Source organism: Zootoca vivipara, chromosome 13, assembly GCF_963506605.1.
Source record: "Zootoca vivipara chromosome 13, rZooViv1.1, whole genome shotgun sequence".
Classification (NCBI taxonomy): Eukaryota; Metazoa; Chordata; class Lepidosauria; order Squamata; family Lacertidae; genus Zootoca; species Zootoca vivipara.
Genome location: NC_083288.1, coordinates 39,588,898 through 39,612,694, shown reverse-complemented (window position 1 = coordinate 39,612,694; position 23,797 = coordinate 39,588,898). Strand labels below are relative to the sequence as shown.

The 23,797-nt window shown below is 45.3% G+C and overlaps 3 protein-coding genes across 6 annotated transcripts in view; 2 read left to right on the top strand and 1 right to left on the bottom strand.

Moving 5' to 3' along the window:
• The window catches only part of LOC132593050 (uncharacterized), a 194,476-nt gene extending 190,710 nt beyond the window's left edge, over positions 1 to 3,766 (top strand). Inside the window, exons 4-5 of one of the 3 annotated variants that reach the window (XM_060281745.1) lie at positions 702 to 773; positions 892 to 3,766. In XM_060281745.1, the coding sequence (XP_060137728.1) occupies positions 702 to 773; positions 892 to 1,454 (635 nt within the window). In that variant the 3' untranslated portion in view covers positions 1,455 to 3,766. The remainder of the gene's footprint in view (positions 1 to 701; positions 774 to 891) is intronic. The other 2 variants (XM_060281743.1, XM_060281738.1) reach the window with 2 other exon arrangements.
• A 1,861-nt stretch (positions 3,767 to 5,627) lies between these two features.
• LOC132593055 (uncharacterized) lies at positions 5,628 to 9,729 on the top strand. Its single transcript, XM_060281767.1, has 2 exons — positions 5,628 to 6,404; positions 8,907 to 9,729. The coding sequence occupies exons 1-2, from the start codon at positions 5,942 to 5,944 to the stop codon at positions 9,233 to 9,235; spliced, it is 792 nt and encodes a 263-aa protein (XP_060137750.1). The 5' UTR covers positions 5,628 to 5,941; the 3' UTR covers positions 9,236 to 9,729.
• Positions 9,730 to 12,722: 2,993 nt separating this feature from the next.
• LOC132593054 (pyrin-like) lies at positions 12,723 to 22,794 on the bottom strand. 2 transcript variants are annotated; one of them, XM_060281766.1, is made up of 5 exons: positions 22,695 to 22,794; positions 18,523 to 18,786; positions 17,091 to 17,154; positions 15,971 to 16,497; positions 12,723 to 12,827 (listed from the first exon to the last, which is right to left on the bottom strand). In XM_060281766.1, exons 1-4 carry the CDS (start codon positions 22,744 to 22,746, stop codon positions 16,440 to 16,442), a joined length of 438 nt encoding a protein of 145 aa, XP_060137749.1. In that variant the 5' UTR covers positions 22,747 to 22,794; the 3' UTR covers positions 12,723 to 12,827; positions 15,971 to 16,439. The 2 variants fall into 2 exon arrangements, with proteins under 2 accessions (XP_060137749.1, XP_060137748.1); XM_060281765.1 differs by lacking the exons at positions 12,723 to 12,827; positions 22,695 to 22,794 and having other exon boundaries at positions 15,464 to 16,497; positions 18,523 to 18,943.
• Between the last annotated feature and the right edge of the window lie 1,003 nt (positions 22,795 to 23,797).

The following is a 23,797-nucleotide window of genomic DNA, read 5'->3' as shown; positions in this document are numbered from 1 at the left end:
GGCTATGTCTGGACTAACCCTGTCATCGACGAAACGAAAGCTTTAAAGAATGGAAGCATAAAAATTGACTTTATTATTGGCAAAGGATAAGAAGACAGTTAAGATAAAAATATATTATTTTACTTACTGCATGAGGAAGCGGTGGAAGTCAGGATCTTTCTCTTTTCTTCTCACTTTTCTTCATTTTCTTTTTCTTCTTTCTTTTGCTCTCTTATCTCTATTTTTACCTCTCTTTTCTTTTTCTCTCTTTTTCTATGTACATCACTGTAAATTGTTTATATGCTTTGTTTAGAGATCTTTCTTCTTTTTTGCCATGAACGTTGTGAGTTACGATTTGTAATCATTTTGTTTATGGATACGTGTGTGCAGATTGTACATATGTAATTTTATCCGAAATACTTAATAAAGATTAGAGAGAATAAAAAAAAGGAAACAGCAGTGGTTAGTGTATTCTTTAAAAGAGATGGTAAGAGGAGACTTGGACTCTCTGTTTTATCTTATCAGGTCTCATTGTTGCACGGAGAGCTTTTGCATCCAGACGGCCATTTTAGTCCTACGCCCACATTCCCAGTTAATGACATACTAACAAGTGGATTGTTGTGGTTTGCTTTAGAATGTTTGTTAACATGGCTTTTTGGACCAGGAATCGTAGAACTGTGCAGTTGGAAGGGAACTAATGCAGCTTGTATTTTGCTCCCTAGAGTGTTTGCCTCCAGTGGAGAAGCCTGAAAGCCCAAGAGTATTGGGAGAGACAGAAGAAGCAGTCCCCAAAGGTATCTCTTTTCGTGATCAGGCTGGGGTGGGGAAAGCATTTGGTTGTTACTGGTTTCATCAAAATAGGTCCTGCTGACCCCTGCTGACCCCCTGGTCTTATTCTCCTTTCCTCATCAGAACGCATCATCAGAGATCTACAGCCTCTCCTGGACAATGACAGCTCCCTTTCTCAAGCTCTGGGAGGAAGACCTTTCATTGCCTACAGACAGCCACCCAATCTTAATCAACTCCTCACCCACAACAATACAACCACCAGACTTAACATGGACACTGGTACCAGAGCCTGCAATGAACCCAGATGCCAACTTTGCTGCCACATACACCTGGACAACATAATTACTGGCCCCAACAACATCCAACATACCATCTCAGGACTATTTAATTGCTCATCTTCTAACATTGTGTATGCCATCAAATGCCAACAGTGCCCTTCAGCTCTCTATATTGGACAAACAGGCCAAACCCTACGCCAAAGGATAAATGGACATAAATCTGACATCAGGAACCACAAGACTGAGAAACCAGTAGGAGAACACTTCAATCTCCCAGGACATTCTATACAAGATCTCAAAGCAGCTGTTTTATTACAGGAAAATTTCAGGAACAGACAGGAAAGAGAAGATGCTAAATTGGAACTCATTACCAAGCTTAAAACCATGGAGCCCCCTGGGATGAATTAAGACATTGGATTCTTATCTCATTATGCATGAACAAGCTTTCTTTAGCGCCTCAGCCCTTGCTTTTGTGGGATGCAAAGGGTTAAGTGCAGTCAAGTCACAACAAGCCCTAGAGAGTCCACTTGGAGGACTAGCTTGGTTTCCTGTTCCTCCACATGCAAATGAGTTGGGGAAGTGGCAGATAAATTCACTAGCGAGAAGCCATTTCCTCCTCTTGGATCAGACTCTATTGGACTTCATGGACTCATATTGTGTATTTTTGAAGGATTGATTTGGATTGTGATTTTGAACTCTGTAGGATTTTTCCAGTTAAGATTTCCTGGTTGAGCACATGGTCTCTTTGTTCTGCAGTGTGCTTGGGGGATTAACTACCCCTCCCTTCCCTCAGAGTTTACAGTACTGAGAAAGCTCAGAGGTAGTGAAGATATTTTTGAGATTTTGATTTTTGAAAGATCTTGAATTTTGGGAATTTTGGGGATTTTTGAAGTTTTAAGATGGCAAGCTCCAGTTTTGGTAGTGAGGCAAGACCAAGTTTTATGCTGCTGGATGACAATAATTTTGTGCAGTGGAAGCAGCACATTTTAGTTTATCTTGCTGCTGGGCGTGTTCTGCAGGCCATTAAGGAAGAAAAGCCTACAGGAACCGATGAAGAAGCTTTAGCCAAGATAGAAGCTTGGAGTATTAAAAATGATGAAGCCAAGCACATAATTTTGAGCAACTTGAGGAATGAGCATCTATCGATGATAAATTTTGAAAATGATGCATCTAAGATCCTAGAGGACATTGAACGCATTTATGCACAATCTACAGAGAGTTCCTATAGATATTTGTTGGATAAGTTACTCAAGTTGAAGATGAATTCTAGAGAAGAGTTTACAGAGCATTTTAAGAATTTTTCTGAGATTGTTCAAAGAATTGCCCTTACTCCCAGAGTCTTTGATGATGTGACTAAAGTAACGTTTATGCTTGCATCATTGGGACCTGAATTTGCTCCATTTAAAAGTATAATGGATCACACAAAAGATCTAACTTTTAATGAGCTCATCAGGGTGGATAAAAATCAATGATTTTTTTCAAAAAAATCGGATTTTTTTGAATTAAATCGGATTTTTTTGATTTAAATCGATTTTTTTTTATTTAAATTGATTTTTTGAAATAAAATGCTTATTGAGGAAAATATATTACCATCCAAAGGTTATTCCATCATGAAATTAAGATTAGTTTTTTTAATTATGTAGAATAAGGTTGTATATGTTTAAATTTTTGGTTAAATAAATTCCATTAATCCATTCACAATGTCATGCTCTTCCAGAGGTTTTTGTAAGATTATTGGGCAGTTTCTCTGCCTACAAGATATTATCACAGGTGCTTGGTTTACTTTTGCAGTTCTCAAAACTGAATTTGACTCAACAGAGATCACATGCCTCTTCTTCACAGCAAAAATGTTATAACATGAACAGAGTTGAGAAAAAGACCTTAATCCTATTGTTCTACAAACCTATGAATACAGAAACAATCCCTTCAGTGCTAAGTTTCAAGAAGTTCAGTGAATAGAATAGAAACAATATTTTTCTGATTGTTTGGAGTGGACAGTATTTAAGTTTTTCATTTGTAGGCTGGGCTGACAGTCTAAGTTTCTTAAAATATATACATTTTGTTTTTGTTTAGCCAAATTAGTTAACAAACATGGATGTTTGTTTAAGCAAATAACATATGCTGTAATGTTATTGTTTTGGTTGAATAAATTTATTTAAATTGTTATTATTAAGGTAATGATTATTTTTCTCCTTCCTAAGTACAACAGTAAAGTTGTCCAAATTTGAATGAGTAACCTATTAAACTGGGGATAAAAAACTAATATGAAAAGTTGTTATTCTAAAAATCTTCATCTACTTGCATATTAAAGTTATACCAGCAAGAATTAGTTTTTATGTAGAAAACTATGATTTAAATCAAGCCTTACTGACTAGTGATTTAAATCGTGATTTAAATCATGATTTAAATCAGTTTGATTTAAATCAAATCCACCCTGGAGCTCATCAACCATTTAAGAGAGGAATGCAGAGATAGCCTTGATTCTCAAGAAAGGAATCCAAGGAGGAAGGATAGCAGCTATGCATCCAAGCATTTTGGAAGGTCCAGAGAGACGTCTGCGTGGCGGGCCAGAGGGCAGGGGAGTGCGCACCCGTGCGCATGCGCACACACACTTAATGGCGCACTGGCGCGCTTCCCGGTCGGAAAAAATCGTCGAAAATCACTTGTGCGCATGCGTATGGGCCTCCCCCGACCCGGAAGTGCACCGGAAATGACCTCTTCTGGGTCGGGAGAGGCCCATACGCATGCACACAAAGGATTTTCGGCGATTTTTTTTCCGATTTGGAAGATCGCCGCCGTGCTGCGTGCCGTAAGAGCGGGCGGCGGCAGCGGGCGGCGGGGGTCGTCGCGGGCCGGATTGGGAGGCCAATTGGGCCGCATCCGGCCCGGGGGCCGTAGTGTGGGGACCCCTGGTCTAGAGAAATAAATTGTTTCAAATGCAATGGCAAAGACCACATAGCAAGGAACTGCAAGGGTCCAAATGGGGATAAAGTTGAATCCCACCCCTCAAAACCACAAGGCGTTAAGAAGGGGAGTCGTGAGCAAACCATGTTGATGCAGGAGAGGAGTCTAGCTGTCCAGAATCATGAAAATAAGCGCAATAAGTGGATTCTTGACAGTGGAGCGAGTTCACATGTTTCTTATGAAAAGGAGTATTTTAATGAGCTAAATAATAATAATAATAATAATAATTTTTATTTATACCCCGCCCTTCCCAGTCAGGACCGGGCTCAGGGCGGCTAACAACAAATAATCAACACAAATATAAAAGAAACAATTCAGTTAAAACAACAGAATAATACAATGTTAAAATTCAATTTTAAAATTAAAAATCTACGAATAAGATAAAACCATTATAAATAAAACCTTAGGGGAGGGTAACCTTGGGGTCAGACTGCGTCAGTCCAAAGGCCAAACGAAACAGCTCTGTCTTGCAGGCCCTACGAAAAGATGACAAATCCCGCAGGGCCCTAGTCTCCTGAGACAGAGCGTTCCACCAGGTCGGGGCCAGTACTGAGAAGGCCCTGGTCCTGGTCGAGGCCAGCCTAGCCACCTTGTGACTCGGGATCTCCAATATGTTATTATTTGTGGACCGTAATGTCCTCTGTGGGTCATACCGGGAGAGGCGGTTCCGTAGGTACGAGGGTCCTAAGCCGCATAAGGCTTTAAAGGTCAAAACCAGCACCTTGAACCTGATCCTGTACTCCACCGGGAGCCAGTGCAGTTGGTAAAGCACTGGATGAATATGATCCTGCAGCCGGGACCCCGTAAGGAGCCTCGCCGCGGCATTCTGCACCCGCTGGAGTTTCTGGGTCAGTTTCAAGGGCAGCCCCGCGTAGAGCGAATTACAATAATCAAGCCTAGAGGTGACCATCGCATGGATCACTGTGGCTAGATCAGGTTGAGAGAGATAGGGGACCAACTGCTTAATGCGGCGGAGATGGAAAAATGCCACCTTGGCTGTGGTTGCAACCTGTGCCTCCATGGAAAGGGAGGCATCCAAGGTTACCCCCAAGCTCTTGACAGAAGGGGCTGGCACTAATTGGGCCCCAGCGAAAGATGGAAGTTGGCCCCCCCGCCCCATGTCATCCCGACCCAGCCAGAGGACCTCTGTCTTCGAAGGATTTAGCTTCAGCCGACTCCCACGTAGCCATCCAGCAACAGCTTCCAGGCACTTGGTCAATGTGTCCGGGGCCGAGGCAGGACGGTTATCCATCAACAGATAAATCTGGGTGTCATCAGCATATTGATGACAACCCAGCCCAAAACTCCGGACAATCTGGGCAAGGGGGCGCATGAAGATATTAAAAAGCATTGGGGAAAGGATTGCACCTTGTGGGACTCCACACACCAAGGAGTGCCGCGGTGACAACCCCCTCCCTAGCGCCACCCTCTGTCCCCGACCTGAGATAAAGGAACGTAGCCATTGTTGGACTGTACCCTGAATCCCCACGTCGGCAAGGCGGTGGTCTAAAAGCTCATAATCGACCATGTCGAAGGCGGCTGACAGAGCTAGAAGAATCAGCAGCCCCGACCCGCCTTGATCCAGCTGTTTACGGAGGTCATCTGTTAGGGCGACCAATGAGGATGAAACCTCTGAAATTGAAATTGCTGATGGCAACGTAGTGAAGGCAATTGGTGCAGGAACTGTGAATTTAAAATTCAACGTAGATCATGAAACAATTAATACTAAGATAACTGAAGTTAAGTTTGCACCAAAGCTTAACTGCAACTTACTCAGCGTGTCCAGTTTGGACAGGAAAGGTTTTAAAATTACATTTGAAAAAGGGCAATGTATCGTGACTAAGCATGATGAAGTTTATGTTGAAGGCAAACTAAAGGATGGTGTATATGAGCTTAATATTTCAGAGAACCAGCGGAACCAGTCTACAAGGATGGCCCAACCAAGCAAAAGGGATCAAGCAAGTGTGGAACCAAGGAGTGAGGAGTTTGTATTTTATCCTTTTGAACCAATACAAAGCACTAATCCACCTTCTAGTGTTGTAACACCCCCTATAGGTGACACCCGAGAAGACGCGGAGGTCCAGGCCCCTGGCAGCACCAGAGATGAAGAGGATGAGGAGCAGCTGTATGGGGATATACCACTGCTGGAGGAGGATGAGGAAGCTGATGCAGTCGAAAGACCAGAGGTCAGACACTCATCCAGAACCTACAGAGGTGTTCCACCATTACGGCTGTCCTACCTTACAAGGTCGGCGTCTCCACAGGAACCTTCCAAATGGGAAGAGATAGAGAGGATGCCACCGGATGAAGCCAGTCTCTGGAGGAAAGCTGCTCAGGAGGAGATAGATGCACTTCATCGGAACAGGACCTGGACACTCACAGAACTACCTCCTGGTAAGGAAGCAATTGGAAGTAAATGAGTGTTCAAGGTTAAAAAGGGTTCAGAAGGGGAGGTGCAACGCTACAAAGCTAGGCTTGTGGCACAAGGTTTTTCCCAGAAGTATGGTGAGGATTATGATCAAGTGTTTGCACCGACAGTTTGATACAGCAGTGTCAGACTACTTTTAAGTATTGCAGCATCTAAGCAAATGTCGGTTTACCATATTGACATTGCGACAGCCTTTCTTCACGGCGAAATTTCTGAGCAGATTTATATGAAGCAGCCCAAAGGTTTCATTAAACCAAATGAGGTGCATCTAGTGTGCAAGCTGCAGAAAGGACTTTATGGTTTGAAGCAAGCAGCGAGGGCTTGGAACCAGAAACTCCATGAGATGCTGGTGCAGCTTGGGTACAAGCAAGGGACTGCTGATAAGTGCTTGTACACCAAACAAAGGAATGGACAATTTTTGTATATTTTAGCCTTTGTTGACGACCTTTTAATTTCTACGTCAAATGAGAAGGACTATAAAGAGCATCTCAACAGGGAAGTAGAGGTCAAGGAACTAGGAAAAGTGAAATACTACTTGGGAAAATTTTAAAAGATGATGCTGTTAAGGTGCTACACCCAATATGCCAGCAAGTTTGGAAAACTCAGCAATGGCCAGAGGATTGGAGAAGATCAGTCTACATCCCAATTCCAAAGAAGGGCAGTGCCAAAGAATGCTCCAACTACCGCACAATTGCCCTCATTTCACACGCTAGCAAGGTTATGCTTAAAATTCTACAAGGCAGGCTTAGGCAGTATGTGGACCGAGAACTCCCAGAAGTGCAAGCTGGATTTCGAAAGGGCAGAGGAACCAGAGACCAAATAGCAAACATGCGCTGGATTATGGAGAAAGCTAGAGAGTTCCAGAAAAACGTCTACTTCTGCTTCATTGACTATGCAAAAGCCTTTGACTGTGTCGACCACAGCAAACTATGGCAAGTTCTTAAAGAAATGGGAGTGCCTGATCACCTCATCTGTCTCCTGAGAAATCTCTATGTGGGACAAGAAGCTACAGTTAGAACTGGATATGGAACAACTGATTGGTTCAAAATTGGGAAAGGAGTACGACAAGGTTGTATATTGTCTCCCTGCTTATTTAACTTATATGCAGAATTCATCATGCGAAAGGCTGGACTAGATGAATCCCAAGCCGGAATTAAGATTGCCGGAAGAAATATCAACAACCTCAGATATGCAGATGACACAACCTTGATGGCAGAAAGCGAGGAGGAATTAAAGAACCTTTTAATGAGGGTGAAAGAGGAGAGCGCAAAATATGGTCTGAAGCTCAACATCAAAAAAACCAAGATCATGGCCACCGGTCCCATCACCTCCTGGCAAATAGAAGGGGAAGAAATTGAGGCAGTGAGAGATTTTACTTTCTTGGGCTCCTTGATCACTGCAGATGGTGACAGCAGTCACGAAATTAAAAGACGCCTGCTTCTTGGGAGAAAAGCAATGACAAACCTAGACAGCATCTTAAAAAGCAGAGACATCACTTTGCCGACAAAGGTCCGTATAGTTAAAGCTATGGTTTTCCCAGTAGTGATGTATGGAAGTGAGAGCTGGACCATAAAGAAGGCTGATCGTCGAAGAATTGATGCTTTTGAATTATGGTGCTGGAGGAGACTCTTGAGAGTCCCATGGACTGCTAGAAGATCAAACCTATCCATTCTTAAGGAAATCAGCCCTGAGTGCTCCCTGGAAGGACAGATCGTGAAGCTGAGGCTCCAATACTTTGGCCACCTCATGAGAAGAGAAGAATCCTTGGAAAAGACCCTGATGTTGGGAAAGATTGAGGGCACTAGGAGAAGGGGACGACAGAGGACAAGATGGTTGGACAGTGTTCTCGAAGCTACGAACATGAGTTTGACCAAACTGCGGGAGGCAGTGCAAGACAGGAGTGCCTGGCGTGCTCTGGTCCATGGGGTCACGAAGAGTCGGACACGACTAAACGACTAAACAACAACAACTTGGGAATTCAAGTTGAGAGAGAAGAGGATGGATCGTTCTTACTCAGCCAAAGGCAAAAGATAACTGAACTGATTGAAAGCATGCAGATGCAGGATGCACACCCAGTTGCGACACCAATGGCCACAGACTTCTTGAAGAATCAACAAGGTTTAAAGTTGCTGCCAAACAACACGCAATACGGGTCAGCGATTGGTAAACTTTTGTATTTGGTTACCACATGCAGACCTGACCTGGCAAGTGCAGTGGGAAAGTAAGTTGTCCCACTGAGCATGATTGGGCTGGTGTTAAGAGGGTTGTTCGTTATCTAAAGGGAACCATGGACTGTAAATTAAAACTGCCAGCTGTCAGAGACCCTAAACTGCTTGGGTACACTGACGCGGATTGGGCTGGGGATAATAAGGATTATAAGTCCACCAGTGGTTATGTTTTTATGTATGGGGACGGAGCTATTGCATGGGGAAGTTATAAACATAAATGTATAGTTTTATCGTCCTCAGAATCCCAATACATTGCAACTTTGGAGGCTTGCAGAGAGATCGCCTGGCTGGATCAACTCCTGAAGGACTTTGGCGTGCCAAGGAAGGGACCTGTCAGCTTGATGGAGGACAATCAGAGCAGTATAAAGCTGACACAAAGCGAAAAGTTCCTTGCACGCACTAAACACATTGGTGTCAGGTACCACTACATACGCCAGGTGATCGAGGATGGACTTGTTGAAATGTGTTACTGCAACACTGAACAGATGACTGCAGACATTCTAACAAAGCCCCTGCCAAGAGAGAAGTTCCAGGATCTTCGTGGCAAGCTGGGACTCTTGGGTGGTTGATTAAAGTTGTTTATGTATGTTTTTGTGTATGTTGTGAATTGCCTGAGAAGGGGTTTGTGGGATGCAAAGGGTTAAGTGCAGTCATCATGCAAATGAGTTGGGGAAGAGGCAGATAAATTCACTAGCGAGAAGCCATTTCCTTCTCTTGGACCAGACCTCTTGGACTACACACATCTAAGAAGCAACATCTTAGTGAGTCTCCCTCTAGGCTTCCAGCCCAGAGAGAGATGAGATGGAGTCTCACTTCCTATAAGTGAACTTCACAATGTATATTTTACTTTATACCTAAGCAAGTCTACCTCTTGAGTGTGTTGTACCTCAAGATGCTTGTTAGAAAACATCTTTTATACTTTTAAGAGGGAAAAAGGGGGAAATACCAGGGAAATACACTTTATTTTATAGGCTTAAATCAAGCCTGCGCAAACGCTTTTCTGCTGTGCATTTTGCAAAAGGGAAATGTTTTTACTCTGCTAAAGTTTTGTGCTTGCTAGCGCAAGTGGGGATGGGATATACAGTATTAAACAATATCTCCTCATCCACATTCCTGAACATTCCCACAGCTCTCTGCCCCCTTGGGAGGGAGCTGGGATATGACTACAGGGAAATAAAACTTGCTTACCTTGTACTGGGTGTAGAATAGAGGAATTCATCTGACCTGGATCTAACTCTTCTGCAAGAGAACAAGAAAGAGGCAGTCAAAGAGGGAATGTGACTGGGATGCCCTTTGCCATCCTGCCTCCCAACCTACGGTCCAACCTTGTGATCTTCCCTCGGTCATACGTACCTCGTTTCACATGGGCCTTCCAGATGAGTTTATTTGTGCGCTTCTCCACCAGTGTGAAGTTGGACTTCTCTTGCATTTGGTCAGCAGACAGCTCCATGTACTGCTGCAGCTTCTCAGCACCACTGTTGTTAGGAACCAAAGTAACTTCGTGAAGAGCAGCTGATAATCTCATCTCTAGTGGCATTTTCATGTCGGCTATAAGTTTGTGCTATAAGTGAGAGCTGGACCATAAAGAAGGCTGATCGCCGAAGAATTTATGCTTTTGAATTATGGTGCTGGAGGAGACTCTTGAAAGTCCCATGGACTGCAAGAAGATCAAACCTATCCATTCTGAAGGAAACCAGCCCCGAGTGCTCACTGGAAGGACAGATCGTGAAGCTGAGGCTCCAATACTTTGGCCACCTCATGAGAAGAGAAGACTCCCTGGAAAAGACCCTGATGTTGAGAAAGATTGAGGGCACTAGGAGAAGGGGACGACAGAGGACAAGATGGTTGGACAGTGTTCTCGAAGCTACGAACATGAGTTTGACCAAACTGCGGGAGGCAGTGCAAGACAGGAGTGCCTGGCGTGCTCTGGTCCATGGGGTCACGAAGAGTCGGACACGACTAAACGACTAAACAACAACAACTTGGGAATTCAAGTTGAGAGAGAAGAGGATGGATCGTTCTTACTCAGCCAAAGGCAAAAGGCAATTAAATTTTATGGGCTCAAGTCAGGCAGATCAAAGAGGTACAATCTCAGATTTACGGCAGGGTCTGTTCCCCCAGCAGGATAACAAAGTAACTTTATGCAAGCTCTAAAGCAGCTTTAAGCAAAGACAGTCTGTTGCCTCGCTAGAATAGCAGAGGTCTTCAGCGTACCTCACTCAGCAGATAGTTTCAGTTTCCCGTCTCCATTCCTGCGATCTGTTACTGCGCCATTTTCCACACCGCTGCTGGGACGGACTCCCTTTTTACGCCCTCAGCCATCCGAATTCGCCAGATTTAAATCCATCTTGCTTTCCCTTTTATAATCCACGAATTGATTAAATTTTGGAAGCTCACCGCTTTACACTGGAAGCCAGAGACTGCGCTTAATGAGGTTAGTGGTCTTCTCCCCTTCGCACCCGCAGCTCAATCCCTTCCCCAGCTCCCACGCGAATAGCGCAAGAAATCTGGGGTGCAGGAGAGCACGCTGGGCACCGCTGGGTGCCACGACCCTCAGGGTAACCCCCCCCCTGAGGTTTTAGAGGTCCGCAGAGCCTTTGCAGTACCTCTTTGCACCCCAAAAAGCTCGGAATTCCCCAGAGGGGTTATTCCGCGCTTCCACAGATGTCAGCAGTGAACCGGAAGCCCTGATCAGCCCGCCTCTCAGGGGCTGCGGAGGTGGCTGTGGGCACGCGCCAAGCCCCAAAGCACGGCAGCGGCGATGGAGACGGCCACTGCAAGTGGCATGAAAAGAAGAAGGTCGCCAGCAAGCGCGCTGTTGCCTCTTGCCGGCTCTTCCGAAGGCGCTTAAATGCCTTCCTTTCCTTGCCAGACCTGCTCCCCCCCAGCTTATTTTCGGGGTATGTCTTATATTTATTCTACTCATGAAAAGCCTGCCATGGCTTATTTTTAAGGCCCGTCTTATTTTAGGAGAAACACGGTACATCCACTTGAATGTTGGGCAGAGGGCCAGCGACATACAACTCCTCAGTGGTCTGTTCTTCCAGGAGCTTCGGCCACGAATCAAAGTGGTATGTTATGGTCACAGCTTCTTTCACTTCACATATGAGATCTGTATCTCCAACAATGGAAGGAGGCAGCCTTTGTGGAGCACACTCTGAATGGCACAAAGGGGAAGATGAAAGGGGAAGCGGGTTGAACATGGATCAAGAGAACTTCTTCTGCTGTTCTAATCGATATTTCTGCAAGGAGACCCTTCATATGCCGAGTAAGGAGTAAGTTTAGGGAAGGAAATTGCCTGGGTAAACATCGCTCTGTTGCACTCAAGCATTTTGCCATAGAGAAGCGCTTTCACTAAGAGACGGCCAGATAAATAAACGTTTTCTTCCAATACCGAAAAGGTGACTTTAAAATGCCTGAGTGGCTGCAAAGTAAACTGGATAGTAGCTACTCACCTTGTTTCACCAGTGTGTTGGTGTCTGTTAGCATTTCAGTGAAAATTCTCATGGCGAATATTCTACAACATGTATCCTTTTTTGCTCAAGAACTGGACCTAGCCCCCCCTCCATTACTTCTTTAAAGTGATTGGGAGAAACTCAGGTATAAAAAAGTGGACAGTCACCATCACATCTAGTTTGCCCCATAGTCAGCCCTCTATTTGTTATTTGAATAGGCCAAGAGCTGGCAAAAAACAGGATAAAATGCAGATGGGGAGCATTTATTTGTTTGTTTTAGCTTCCTTACTTGCTCTTTTCCATAAGGGCCCAGGGCAGGTTATAACAATGAAATATACAATTATGAAAACAAAACATTTAGAACCACGAGGTAAGGAAAAGTATAAAAACAGTTTAAAATAGTTACATATTTATTTTTTAAAAAAACTATATAAACATTTTTTAAAAATCCATATACAAAAGCATTTGAAAGTACTTCCAATGCAGGTGGAGAGATGAAGATCTAAACTCTTTTTGAAGGAAGAAGATCTTCAGAGCTATGTCACCTGTCCAAAGGGTCAGAATCCCAAAATTCATTTCACAGTAGAAACTGTTTCCTGATGTGAGAAATCTTTAAAAGATCCAAGAGTGATTTCACTCACCTGTATGCTTCGTGACCCCTTTCTGAGTCCCAAACCACGTCTGGTTTGATTTTTTCTGGAAGCTGCTACAAGGAAATGGTAACCATTAGTGTGGATACCAGATCTTTTTTCCCATCTGAAAACAGGGCATTCTTGTCGGTATCTGACACACACACACACACACACACACACACACACCCCGTACTCCCCATTTACGCTAGTCCAATATGTGTGAGACTGCTCATGCACGCATTATGCCAAACCCGGAAGTGACTCAGAAACGCTGTATCAGAAATGCCGTAAAAAAACACATGATGGTACCTACACTATAAAAAAATAATTTAAGTTTCACCACATCACCCTTCCTCTCCCCTCCCTGACCTTATACTATAATCAACACTAACGTATCATAACAAATGTAACGGATCTGTGGAAAAGACTTTACAAACTGAAAAAAGAGACAAGACATATACTTTTGTAAACCAATAAAATCTTTAATAAAAAAATATTTTAAAAAGAAACACCTAAAAACATCACAAAAAGGGGCAGGGATGGAACTAAGTGTTTGTAGGCTTTTCCATTGGTGTTCCAATTGCACACAATTTCACAAAGGTGTGCGGTGCCTTGGAATGTAATCCCCATGTAAATGGGGAATTGCCTGCATAGGACTGCTGCAACTCACACTTACTTCCCTTTTTTATAATAGTTTTTATTAGTTTTTTATATAGACAAAAACAAGACACAACATTATGTATATATTCTGTCCCTCCATCCTCCCTCCCCCCACCAGTCCACTTCTGCCACCAGTAGGACCAGTAGGCGTTGAGAGCTGAAGGGGTCCATTTTAAGGCTGAGTTCATCCTCCACCCCTCCTCCACCCCCAGCCCCCCCCTGCCACCAGGAGGCCAGGTACGGAAGAGTAGCATGGTTTGGGTTTCCCCCAGCTGTACCTTGAACAAACACATATAAAACAAACAAATAAATTTTCCAATTCTTATATCTTAACATTGTACTTATGGGTTCCTCGAATCTCATCTTCCTGGTCTTCTTAATTTCTTGACATAATTATGGCGGATTTTCTATTCTTGACTAAAATCTTTTCCTTTAAATATTCACTTTATCCTCCTCCTTCTTCGTGCCCCCTCCCCACGGGTCCCCTCCTGCCACGAGGGGAACCCATGAGGTGCGGCCTTCCAAAGGAGATCCATTTTTGTGTCTGGGTTTCCCTCCCCCCCTCCTCCCCCATCAGAGCACCCCCTGCCACCAGGTGCTTCCGAGCAAAGAGAGGAAGAAAGGTGGCTCTCTGCCCAGACACCTATCAAAACATAAGCATTTAATACAAATCTAAAATTCCTTTCCCCAGCCATTCTTCTCTCCCTCCAGAAAACTCCATTTTTGTATCTACTCCTTTCTCTAATCTAGATCTTAACAATTTACTTTTACTCACCCCCCTTCCCCCCCGGTACCTTTCCCCCAATCGGATCAGCATTTCCTTTAACAAGCCAAGATTTCAGAAACCGTTGTTCATTCAGCCTAAATATCTCTTAGCTAAAAATTTTCACCCCACCCCACATCTTTCCCATTTCCCAATCCAGGCCTCTGTTCCGCCCTCTTTCTGCCTTTCCTTTCCCTCTATTACACATCTCCAAATTTCAGTCCCTCCAGGGGTCTTCTTTTCTTGAATCTTTATTTCATTTTGTTGCTCCTTGATCTCGTCTTCTTTCTTTCCAAGTCCTTATTGTACTTCCTCCAAAACCTGTTTTTTGTAATCCAACTCAGTTTTAGCAGTATCAATTTCTTGCTCTTTAATCTTAAACTGGCTTTCAGCATCGTCCTCTAAGTCCTGATCTTGAAACAAAGTCTCTGTACATGTTGAACTGGAGTGTTGCAATGTCCTGTGAATATCCTTCAAAATTCCCAAATAGATCAACACCACCTCCTGGAAGTTTGGTGAATACATTGTTTTCATTCCTTCTTTTAACCACAAGCAGGCAGGAGATTAGGGGACAGAGCACGCTGGAAATTTCCATTCACCACACGCTCTCCTCCATCTTGGCTAATCCTTTTATTGTCTTTAACTTTTCCACATATAAACCATATCATGTCCGAATGCTTTACCTTTAGCATATTCATGTAGCCAATTAAACTTTCAAAAACTCTTTGTAAATTTTTCTTATCTTTTGACAGCTTTGACAGCTGTCAAAGCTCTTTCCCCCTTTGCACTCTTGCTGTTCCTCAAGGGGTGCCGACTCCAGGGCTTGGGAAGGGGTAAAAAGTCATTCTTTCTCTTGGGTTGCAAAAGCAAATAAATTTCCTTTCGGCTTTGGAATATTTAGTGCGCCTCTTAATTAACCGTTAGGAAGAGATCGACTTCCATTTTTTTGGAATCTCTCCCTATTTTCCAAATTAATATTTTTAGAGTCCAAATGGAGATTTCACTTACTTTGTAGAAATCTTTTATTTTCTTGGAAGAATCCGCCGCTTGCAGGCTAAGGACTCAGAGCTTCGCTTCAAGGAGGTAAGATGATTCCCAAAATGGCTCCCGCGACTCCACTCCGCTGGCTCTCGATCGCTCTACTGAGCTCTACTGAGCTCTGGAGCAACAGCTGGGCGGCTATGCCACCGGGACGCTCTTCCCGGTGTTTTTGCGGGGAGTCCGCTCGCTCTGCGGACTCCCCCCCCCCCCGCGATGCCAGGGACTTCGGAGCGCGAAGTCCCTGCGTCCTATTCTGCCAGCGCGACGGACCGGAAGCCCCTCACACTTACTTCCCATTGAAATACTTACAAGTTTATGTTGATTAAAATCGTTCTTCATTTTAAATATTGTATTGCTTTTCCTGTTTTTTGTGCACTACAAATAAAATAGTGTGCCTAGGAATTTGTTCGCATTTTTTCCAAACCAAAGTCCGTCCCCCAACAGTGTCTGAGGGACAATGAACTGGCCCCCTGTTTAAAAAGTTTGAGGACCCCTGCTAAACAGGAATCACATCATGGAAAGTCCACTGCAATACCGCTGGCAATTCTGCAGAAGTGTGACGATTTCTTAGCACCAGCAGCCACCTGTCTAGAGGTAGCCTTGCTACTACCAGCCTTTGGAATTGAACAGCAAGTTTATTAATTAATGTACACAATGAACTGGAAATTCAGATTCGGAACCTTTGCTTTAAAAGTACCAGTGCATTACTATAGGTTGGTAATGCAAATGATTAAAAAAACTGCATCCTCTTACCTCACTGGGGCACCAGCTACCCCGGTCACTTTCCCCAGAACCTGCTGGGTTTTCCATCTTCCTGCTCCTTCCATCCTCTGCAAACAGGGGGGATTTTAACCTTAGCCCTAAGTGGCCAGAAGTCCAGATTGGATCTTGCCCTGAGCCTGTAAAAGAAATACAATTCTTTACCTGAATTGATTGTTGCAATGAGGAAGGAGGAAGCTGCATTGTCCTTGAAGTTTAGGAAGCCAAACTCACCATGTATTGCAAGCAGCACATTCTGGATGGAACCCAGATGTTCCATTTCTACACATTCAAGGAACCGGCAACAAGCTTGCTCCCCCCTTTCCTGGATCATACGCAGCAATTTTTTACTTTTCTCCTTGGAGTCTTCCTCTGCTTCCAACAAGTCCCAGTATTCTTTCCATGTGATAATATAGTGAGAGTATAACACATGTAAAATGTTTCTTCCAAGAATTTCAATTAATTATTTTCTTCCCTTGCAGATAATCTTCTTAGCAGAGATTGCGACTCCTTCCAGTGGCCTGTCGCAGAAATGTTCAATTTGTTTTACGCATCAGGGGAAGAAAGCCTTAGAATCTGGTTAGGATACAAGCTGGGCCTGAGGTTCCCCACCCCTGGTCTCCTGCCCTCACCGACCGTCTCGGCCATCTGCAATCTGACTCTCATCTGCCGCCCGAAAAACATGCTTAAATAATCCATAATGAAAAGAAACTATGATGTGATTTGCCACCACTTTAATAACTGTCAAGAATAGATCTAGTCTTTGTGGTCCATTCTGCATCTTTCTCCAAGCTGTACCCCATTGCTTGGCCTTAGTGACATTTTCTGCTTGCAAAGCATGACCAATGGCTGAGCTTACAGAAGCTTGAACTGGCTGATAGGTTGCCCTCTGGCCTTGCACCCAAGATTTCTTCAAAGATGAGTCTCCCCACATTGACCAGAAAACTATTACTTATCACCCAAAACGTTAGCACAGTAACAGATTTGTCCATCCTTGTTTCTAGTTGTATCTCCCTCCCAAGGAAATTTCTAATGTTCCCTCATGCAAACTAACCTGAAATGCTTCCAGAACGGAGTCCTAGCCCTTTGCCAAGCAAAATAGCAATGAACTTACCACACTTTTTCCTTTCCCACCTCTCTCTGCATTCTGTCCACATCAGTGGGCATGACCAGGTCATCTGCGGGTGGGAAAGATCCATACCCGTTGTTTATTCCCTCCCCCCAAGTCTTATTTGTTTAATTGCCCCCCCCCCAATTATTGGTGCAAAACAATTTATGTTCTCAATCTCCATCCAATGCCCTGGGCGGGGGGGGGGGGATCACACTGACTCCCCACCCCCACCCCAAATACATAAATATATTTCCAGTGTGTATGGCAAATGGGAGTGGAGTTGAATGCAAAGTCCATATAATGTCTGTATTGTCAAAGCATGCTTGACTGCATCTAAACCGCAGGGCCGGAAGTTGTTCAAAGGAGGCAGAATTTATCTGTGCAGCAAATGTTGGCCCCTTCAGATTGAGTAAACAACACAATTTCTCCTCCTTGAATAGGATATGGGTTTGAAGATTTTCAGTTTTAAGCAATAAATATTTTAAAGTAAAACTGTTACAGAAAATATTAGGGGGGAATTGTAAACTGTCTAGAGGAAACTGCATTTCAACTCACTGCACAGCAAATTTGTGGGAAATAACCTTTCATTTCCTGCCTTACTCCTTTTCCTTTCTTTCACAGAGTTTGGCTATTATTGGCATGGGCTTGTTGTTGTTTAGTCGTTTAGTCGTGTCCGACTCTTCGTGACCCCATGGACCAGAGCACGCCAGGCACTCCTGTCTTGCACTGCCTCCCGCAGTTTGGTCAAACTCATGTTCGTAGCTTCGAGAACACTGTCCAACCATCTTGTCCTCTGTCGTCCCCTTCTCCTAGTGCCCTCAATCTTTCCCAACATCAGGGTCTTTTCCAAGGATTCTTCTCTTCTCATGAGGTGGCCAAAGTATTGGAGCCTCAGCTTCACGATCTGTCCTTCCAGGGAGCACTCAGGGCTGATTTCCTTAAGAATGGATAGGTTTGATCTTCTTGCAGTCCATGGGACTCTCAAGAGTCTCCTCCAGCACCATAATTCAAAAGCATCAATTCTTCGGCGATCAGCCTTCTTTATGGTCCAACTCTCACTTCCATACATCACTACTGGGAAAACCATAGCTTTAACTATACGGACCTTTGTCGGCAAGGTGATGTCTCTGCTTTTTAAGATGCTGTCTAGGCATTGGCATGGGCAGACACCCTTAATGGCATTTTGTGCCTCCCAAAAGCATTGGGCTGGAGACAACTCAATGCCACCTTGTAGAGGACAGTAACCTGGATAGTGAGCATATTATCTGAAGTGACCCTGAGCTTATTTTGGGGTACACATGTTCACTTCCTTTTTCTTTTTCTACATATTGTGGCTATTTGGTGTGACCCAAAACTTCTTGCAGGGTTCAAATCACCACATAGCAATGATGAGCATTGTTCAAAACCAATGGCTATTTATTCCCAAATTCCTTACCTTCCCTGTCTGCCTGTGGCTCACAGTCGATGGCTTCCAGAACTCTGGCCATCACTTCCAAGGCATAATCCAGGCCATAGTAGACAAGGAGCAGCTGGCTGAGGTCCGAAACACTTGCTTCCTCCATCAACTCCTTTAAGATATTCACAAATCCCTTCTTGATGGAGAAATGGTAGAGTTTGCCCTTGAACTTCTTTAGCTCAGACTCCTTCAATATTTTCAGAGTGTTCAGTAGAATGGTATGTGAAGGCAATGCTCTTCTCACTGTTTTGCGTAATAATATTGATGGGAGGGGGTGATTGGATCCAGTGAGCCCACATTTACCAGCATAAAATATAGTACGTATTCCCCTTCCCTTCCTAGCAGTTTCAAAGTCAAGGTAAGTCAGGCTGGGCTGAGTGGCAGGCGACATGCTTTGCATTCAGAAGGCCCCAGGTTCAATCCTGGACTAACTAGATCAGGGGTAGGCAACCTAAGGCACATGGGCCGGATGCGACCCAATCACCTTCTCAATCTAGCCTGCGGACGGTGCGGGTATCAGCGTGTTTTTACATGAGTAGAATGTGTCATTTTATTTAAAATGCATCTCTGGGTTATTTATGGGGCATAGGAATTCGTTCATATTTTTGTTCAAAATATAGTCTGGCCCACCACATGGTCTGAGGGACGATGGACCGGCCCACGGCTGAAAAATGTTGCTGACCCCTGAACTAGATGAACCAATTCAGATATTAGATGGGAACTTCTGGTGTTCTAGAGTCTGGAAAGGCCTGCAAGCTTTCTGAACTTATTACAGTGGTAGCTCGGTTTAAGTACACAATTGGTTCCGGAAGTCTGTACTTAACCTGAAGTGTACTTAACCTGAAGCGAACTTTCCCATTGAAAGTAATGGAAAGTGGGCTTCCGGTCCAGCGCCAGCGCCGATCGGCGGGGTTTTGTCTCGTGTCTGAGGCGACCCATCTTCGCTAGGGGGGGGAGCAGCGATAGCGACGCTGCGCCCCTAAGAACCCCGGGTAGAGCGTTCCGGGGGCGAATTTGCTCAGCGGAGCCCCAATCTGGACTCCCCAACTCCCCGGTAAGCTCTAGTAAGAGCCCCGGAGCGAGGAGGGTATAAGTAGCGGGGGGCATTTTGAGCGACAGCGTTACCCTAGCGGAGGGAAGCTCCGAGCCGGAGGCGGAGAGCGCTGGATTCTTCCAAAAGAACAAATTGGAAAACAAGATTGTAAGTAAGGTAAAGGTAAAGGGACCCCTGACCATTAGGTCCAGTTGTGACCGACTCTGGGGTTGCGCGCTCATCTCGCATTATTGGCCGAGGGAGCCAGCATATAGCTTCTAGGTCATGTGGCCAGCATGACAAAGCCGCTTCTGGCAAACCAGAGCAGCACATGGAAACACCGTTTACCTTCCCGCTATAGCGGTTCCTATTTATCTACTTGCATTTTTACGTGCTTTCGAACTGCTAGGTTGGCAGGAGCTGGGACCAAGCAACGGGAGCTCACCCCGTCACAGGGATTCAAACCGCCGACCTTCTGATCAGCAAGCCCTGGGCTCAGTGGTTTAACCACAGCGCCACCTGGGTCCCTAAGATTGTAAGTAAGGACTGCCAAATATTTTATTCGAAGCTAATTTGGAATTGGGAGAGAGAGGGAAAAAACGGAAGCCATCTCCTCCCACTGGTAACTTAGGACACAGTTAATAAAAATACCTGAAGTCGTGATTAGAAGATTTTTGTATTATAAAGATATCCTCAAAGACTTAAAAAAAGGAGAGAGTTCTCCCCTGGAAGCAGGGTAAAAGGGGAGAAGGACATTGGCTACTAAAATTCCCTGCAGAGAGAGGAAACAGAATTGGGAAAACCCTATCTCTTCCCGGGAATTGGTAGATCGGCAGACCAGCGAGTTTATTAAGACATTATAAAGGAGAAGAAAGAAAAGAGTCTTCAGATTTTGTGGAACTTATATTAAATATTAGTTTGGATTTTCATGTAATAGGATGTGGAGAATGCAGCCAGTTTGTTAAAATGTGACTGGGAAAATAAGCAGCGACCATTTTCCATCCCCTACGATAAGTTTTGACCTTGAAAGGACTGAACTATGTCAACAAAAGGGTATTCACCCAAGTTCCAGCAAATTGTTTTGAGAAGCTTGTGGGAACTGAGAATTGGAATACGTCGTGATGAGATACAACTGCAAGAGTTAAAACAACAATTACAGGTGGAGGACACTGACAATGATTCTTCAGACGAAGATAGCATAGAAATTGAATGGAAAGACAGTGACAGTGACAGTACAAATCAAAATGATGTCCACCATGAAGGAAAAGAGGATTTCGTACAGCAAGAGGATATGAGGAATACCCCTCTTTTGTGGAGGGAAGGACAGGAACTGACAGAATTTCAGAACACCCACAAGGAAAAGGAAAAGGACAATCAAAGAAGTGGAAAAACTCAGAGGGGCCACAACGATGCTTGGATTGCAAGACATTGGAAAAAGGGGGTGGGATGAAGGGAGAATGGACATGTGATTAATTGGATTGATTAACAGGATTGAAACTGGATGGTTGATTATGGACCTCGCTGGAATGGAGGGGGGTAACTGGGAATTGGGGAAGGGAGGGTATATTGAGGATAGTTATATTGTAAATTAAAATTGGGAATGAAAAAAGGGTTTAAAAGTTATGGAGGTGTATTTGAGGGAAAAATTAGACAAGGGAAGAAAAATAGATTTTGAATAGGGGGATTCAAGATATTTTATGAAAGTGACAATAGTTAAGTTTAGAAGTTATAAGATAAAAGGAATATTATAATTAAATTAAGATCAGAAAAATTGTTAAAGAGAATTGAGATAATGATAAGGAAACTGTTAAAGAAGAATTAAAAATGAAGACCAGGGAAGGGGGGAGGTTGGGGAAGCCTTTAAAAAATTATGTTTATGGATATTGATTTGCTAATGTATTTTTCTTTTTTTTTCTTGTGTTTTTCTTTTTCTTTTTCTCTCTTTTTTCTCTTTTATATAAGATAAGTACGGATAAATGGTTGGGTGGACACCCTCCTTTATCTTCCCTAGTTGCCTTAGGGCTCTCTGGTGGCAGAAGGGGGCTCTGGGGGGGAGGGGGAGGGAACAAATCCAATTATAAAATGGACTGCCTTTGCCTATCCACTTGCATGGATCTCCCTCGTGGCAGGAGGGGGCTCATGGGGGGGGGGTGGAAGAAGGGAGTAGATATGTTATGTATGTTCTTTTTTTATTGTGCAAAATTAATTAAAAAAATTTTTTTTTTAAGAAAGCAATGGAAAGTGGATTAATCCGTTCCAGACGGGTCCGCAGAGTACTCAACCTGAAGCGTACTTAACCCGAAGTAAAAGTGTAATTAGTTCTGGAAATCCGTACTTAACCTGAAGCGAACTTTCCCATTGAAAGTAATGGAAGGGGGTTAATTGGTTCCAGACGGGTCCACGGAGTACTTAAACTGAAAGTAAGTCAAACCGAAGCGTACTTAAACCGAGGTATGACTGTACAGGCCTGTTGTTAAATATTTGCAGTGCTAAAACATGAGCGGAATAAGAGACTGCCTTCTGCATAGGACAACCCGAACCCCAAGTCCAAAGGACTGTGAGGCATTTCCTTGTCTTCATTTTTGCTGTTCTGTGTATCCTAATGGTGTTGAAGATATTTGTAACGCCTTACGGAGTAATAGTAACTCTTTACTCAAGTCAGAGGTGCCAACATAATCAAGCACATGATGCTGTGTGTGTGTGTGTGTGTGTGCGCGCACACACACACACACCATTTGAATGGCAATGCCCATCAACTTGGGGGAAGAGGCAGCCCTCAAATATTTTATTGGGGGAGGCCAAAGCAAGGGCATAGCCGGATTTATGTTAGGCGAGGACAGGACCTTTGTTGGGGAGAGGGAGAACCACTCTATCTGTGACGCAATTGGTCAGTTAAGTATTTTTATTGCTTGACTTGACTTGGCGGAGGCAGCTGCCCTCCTGCACCCCCCCCCCCGGCTACGCTTATGGCCAAAGACCTCCTCGGGCCGCTAGGAGGTGGCTTCTGTGTTTCCGATTGCTATCAACAGGCTTCGCATATGAAGGCACGTGCAGCGAGATGTGCTGCCAGGGGAGACTCAACTCTGTCCTGGGACGATCAGGACGCACACAGGTTTACCTGGCCTGGCGAAGGAGAGGACCTTGTCGGTGTCCCTCGGTGCGTCGGCCATCCCGTCTAGGACGCAGAGTGGTAGCTGATCAACAGGACTGTAAGGAGCCAAGCAAGGGCGTACCCACCACGGGGCGAGTTAGGGCAGCTGCCCTACTCTAGAAGCAGGGCTGGTGGGCAGAGGCGGAGCACAGCCCGGCGGAGCGCGAGTTCGCCATTCCCGCCGCGCCGCGCCGCACCCTCCCTCCAGCTCCCCGGCGCGCCCTCAGGCAAGGCCAAGCGCGGCGGGGAACCAGGGAGCGCGGCGTGGTGGGCGGGAACGCCGAACTCGCGCTCCGCTGGGCTGGGCTCCGCCTCCGTCCACCAGCCCTGCTTCTAGGGAGGGGCACAGCCCGGCGGAGCGCGAGTTCGCCGTTCCCGCCCGCCGCGCTGCGCCCTCCCTCCAGCTCCCCATCGCGCCCTCTGGCAAGGCCAGGCGCGGCGGGGAACCAGAGAGCGCGGCGCTGCGGGCGGGAACGCTGAACTCGCGCTCCGCTGGGCTGGGCTCCGCCCACCAGCCCTGCTTCTAGGGAGGGGCAGGGGCACAGCCCGGCGGAGCGCGAGTTCGCCGTTCCCGCCCACTTTGTGGCCCCTCCCCTTCCGTGCCTTGGCCCCTCCCCTTGCCCCCCCCCTAGTTTTGATCCTGGGTACGCCCATGGAGCCAAGCATCAGCCTCCTCCAGGATACTCTTCACGGAAATGGGCACAGCCTTTCAAGACAGGGATCCCGCGGAGTTTGCCCGCGAACTTCTTCAGGTCGCCTTCGCCCAGACCCGGCAGAGTCTTCAGCAGCCGGGCACCAGGGGGGGGGCGAATCCACCCGAGGGCGACTGGGCAGGGGGAAGGGGCAAAACCGTAGCTAGTTGCTGGCCCCTTCCAGCAACAGGCGCGAGGCTGCAGCATCGAAAAACAAGCAAGGAAGGAAGGAAGCGGGCGGGCGGGCGGGGCTGCCGTCCTCCGAAAGCACCGTCTCTGCGGCTTGGCAGATGCCGCTTGTTGAGGCCAAAGGTCTCGTGACACGGAAAGGGCGCCCAGCGAGAGACGCGTGAAGGCGAGAACGTCTGAAGTGGCCCC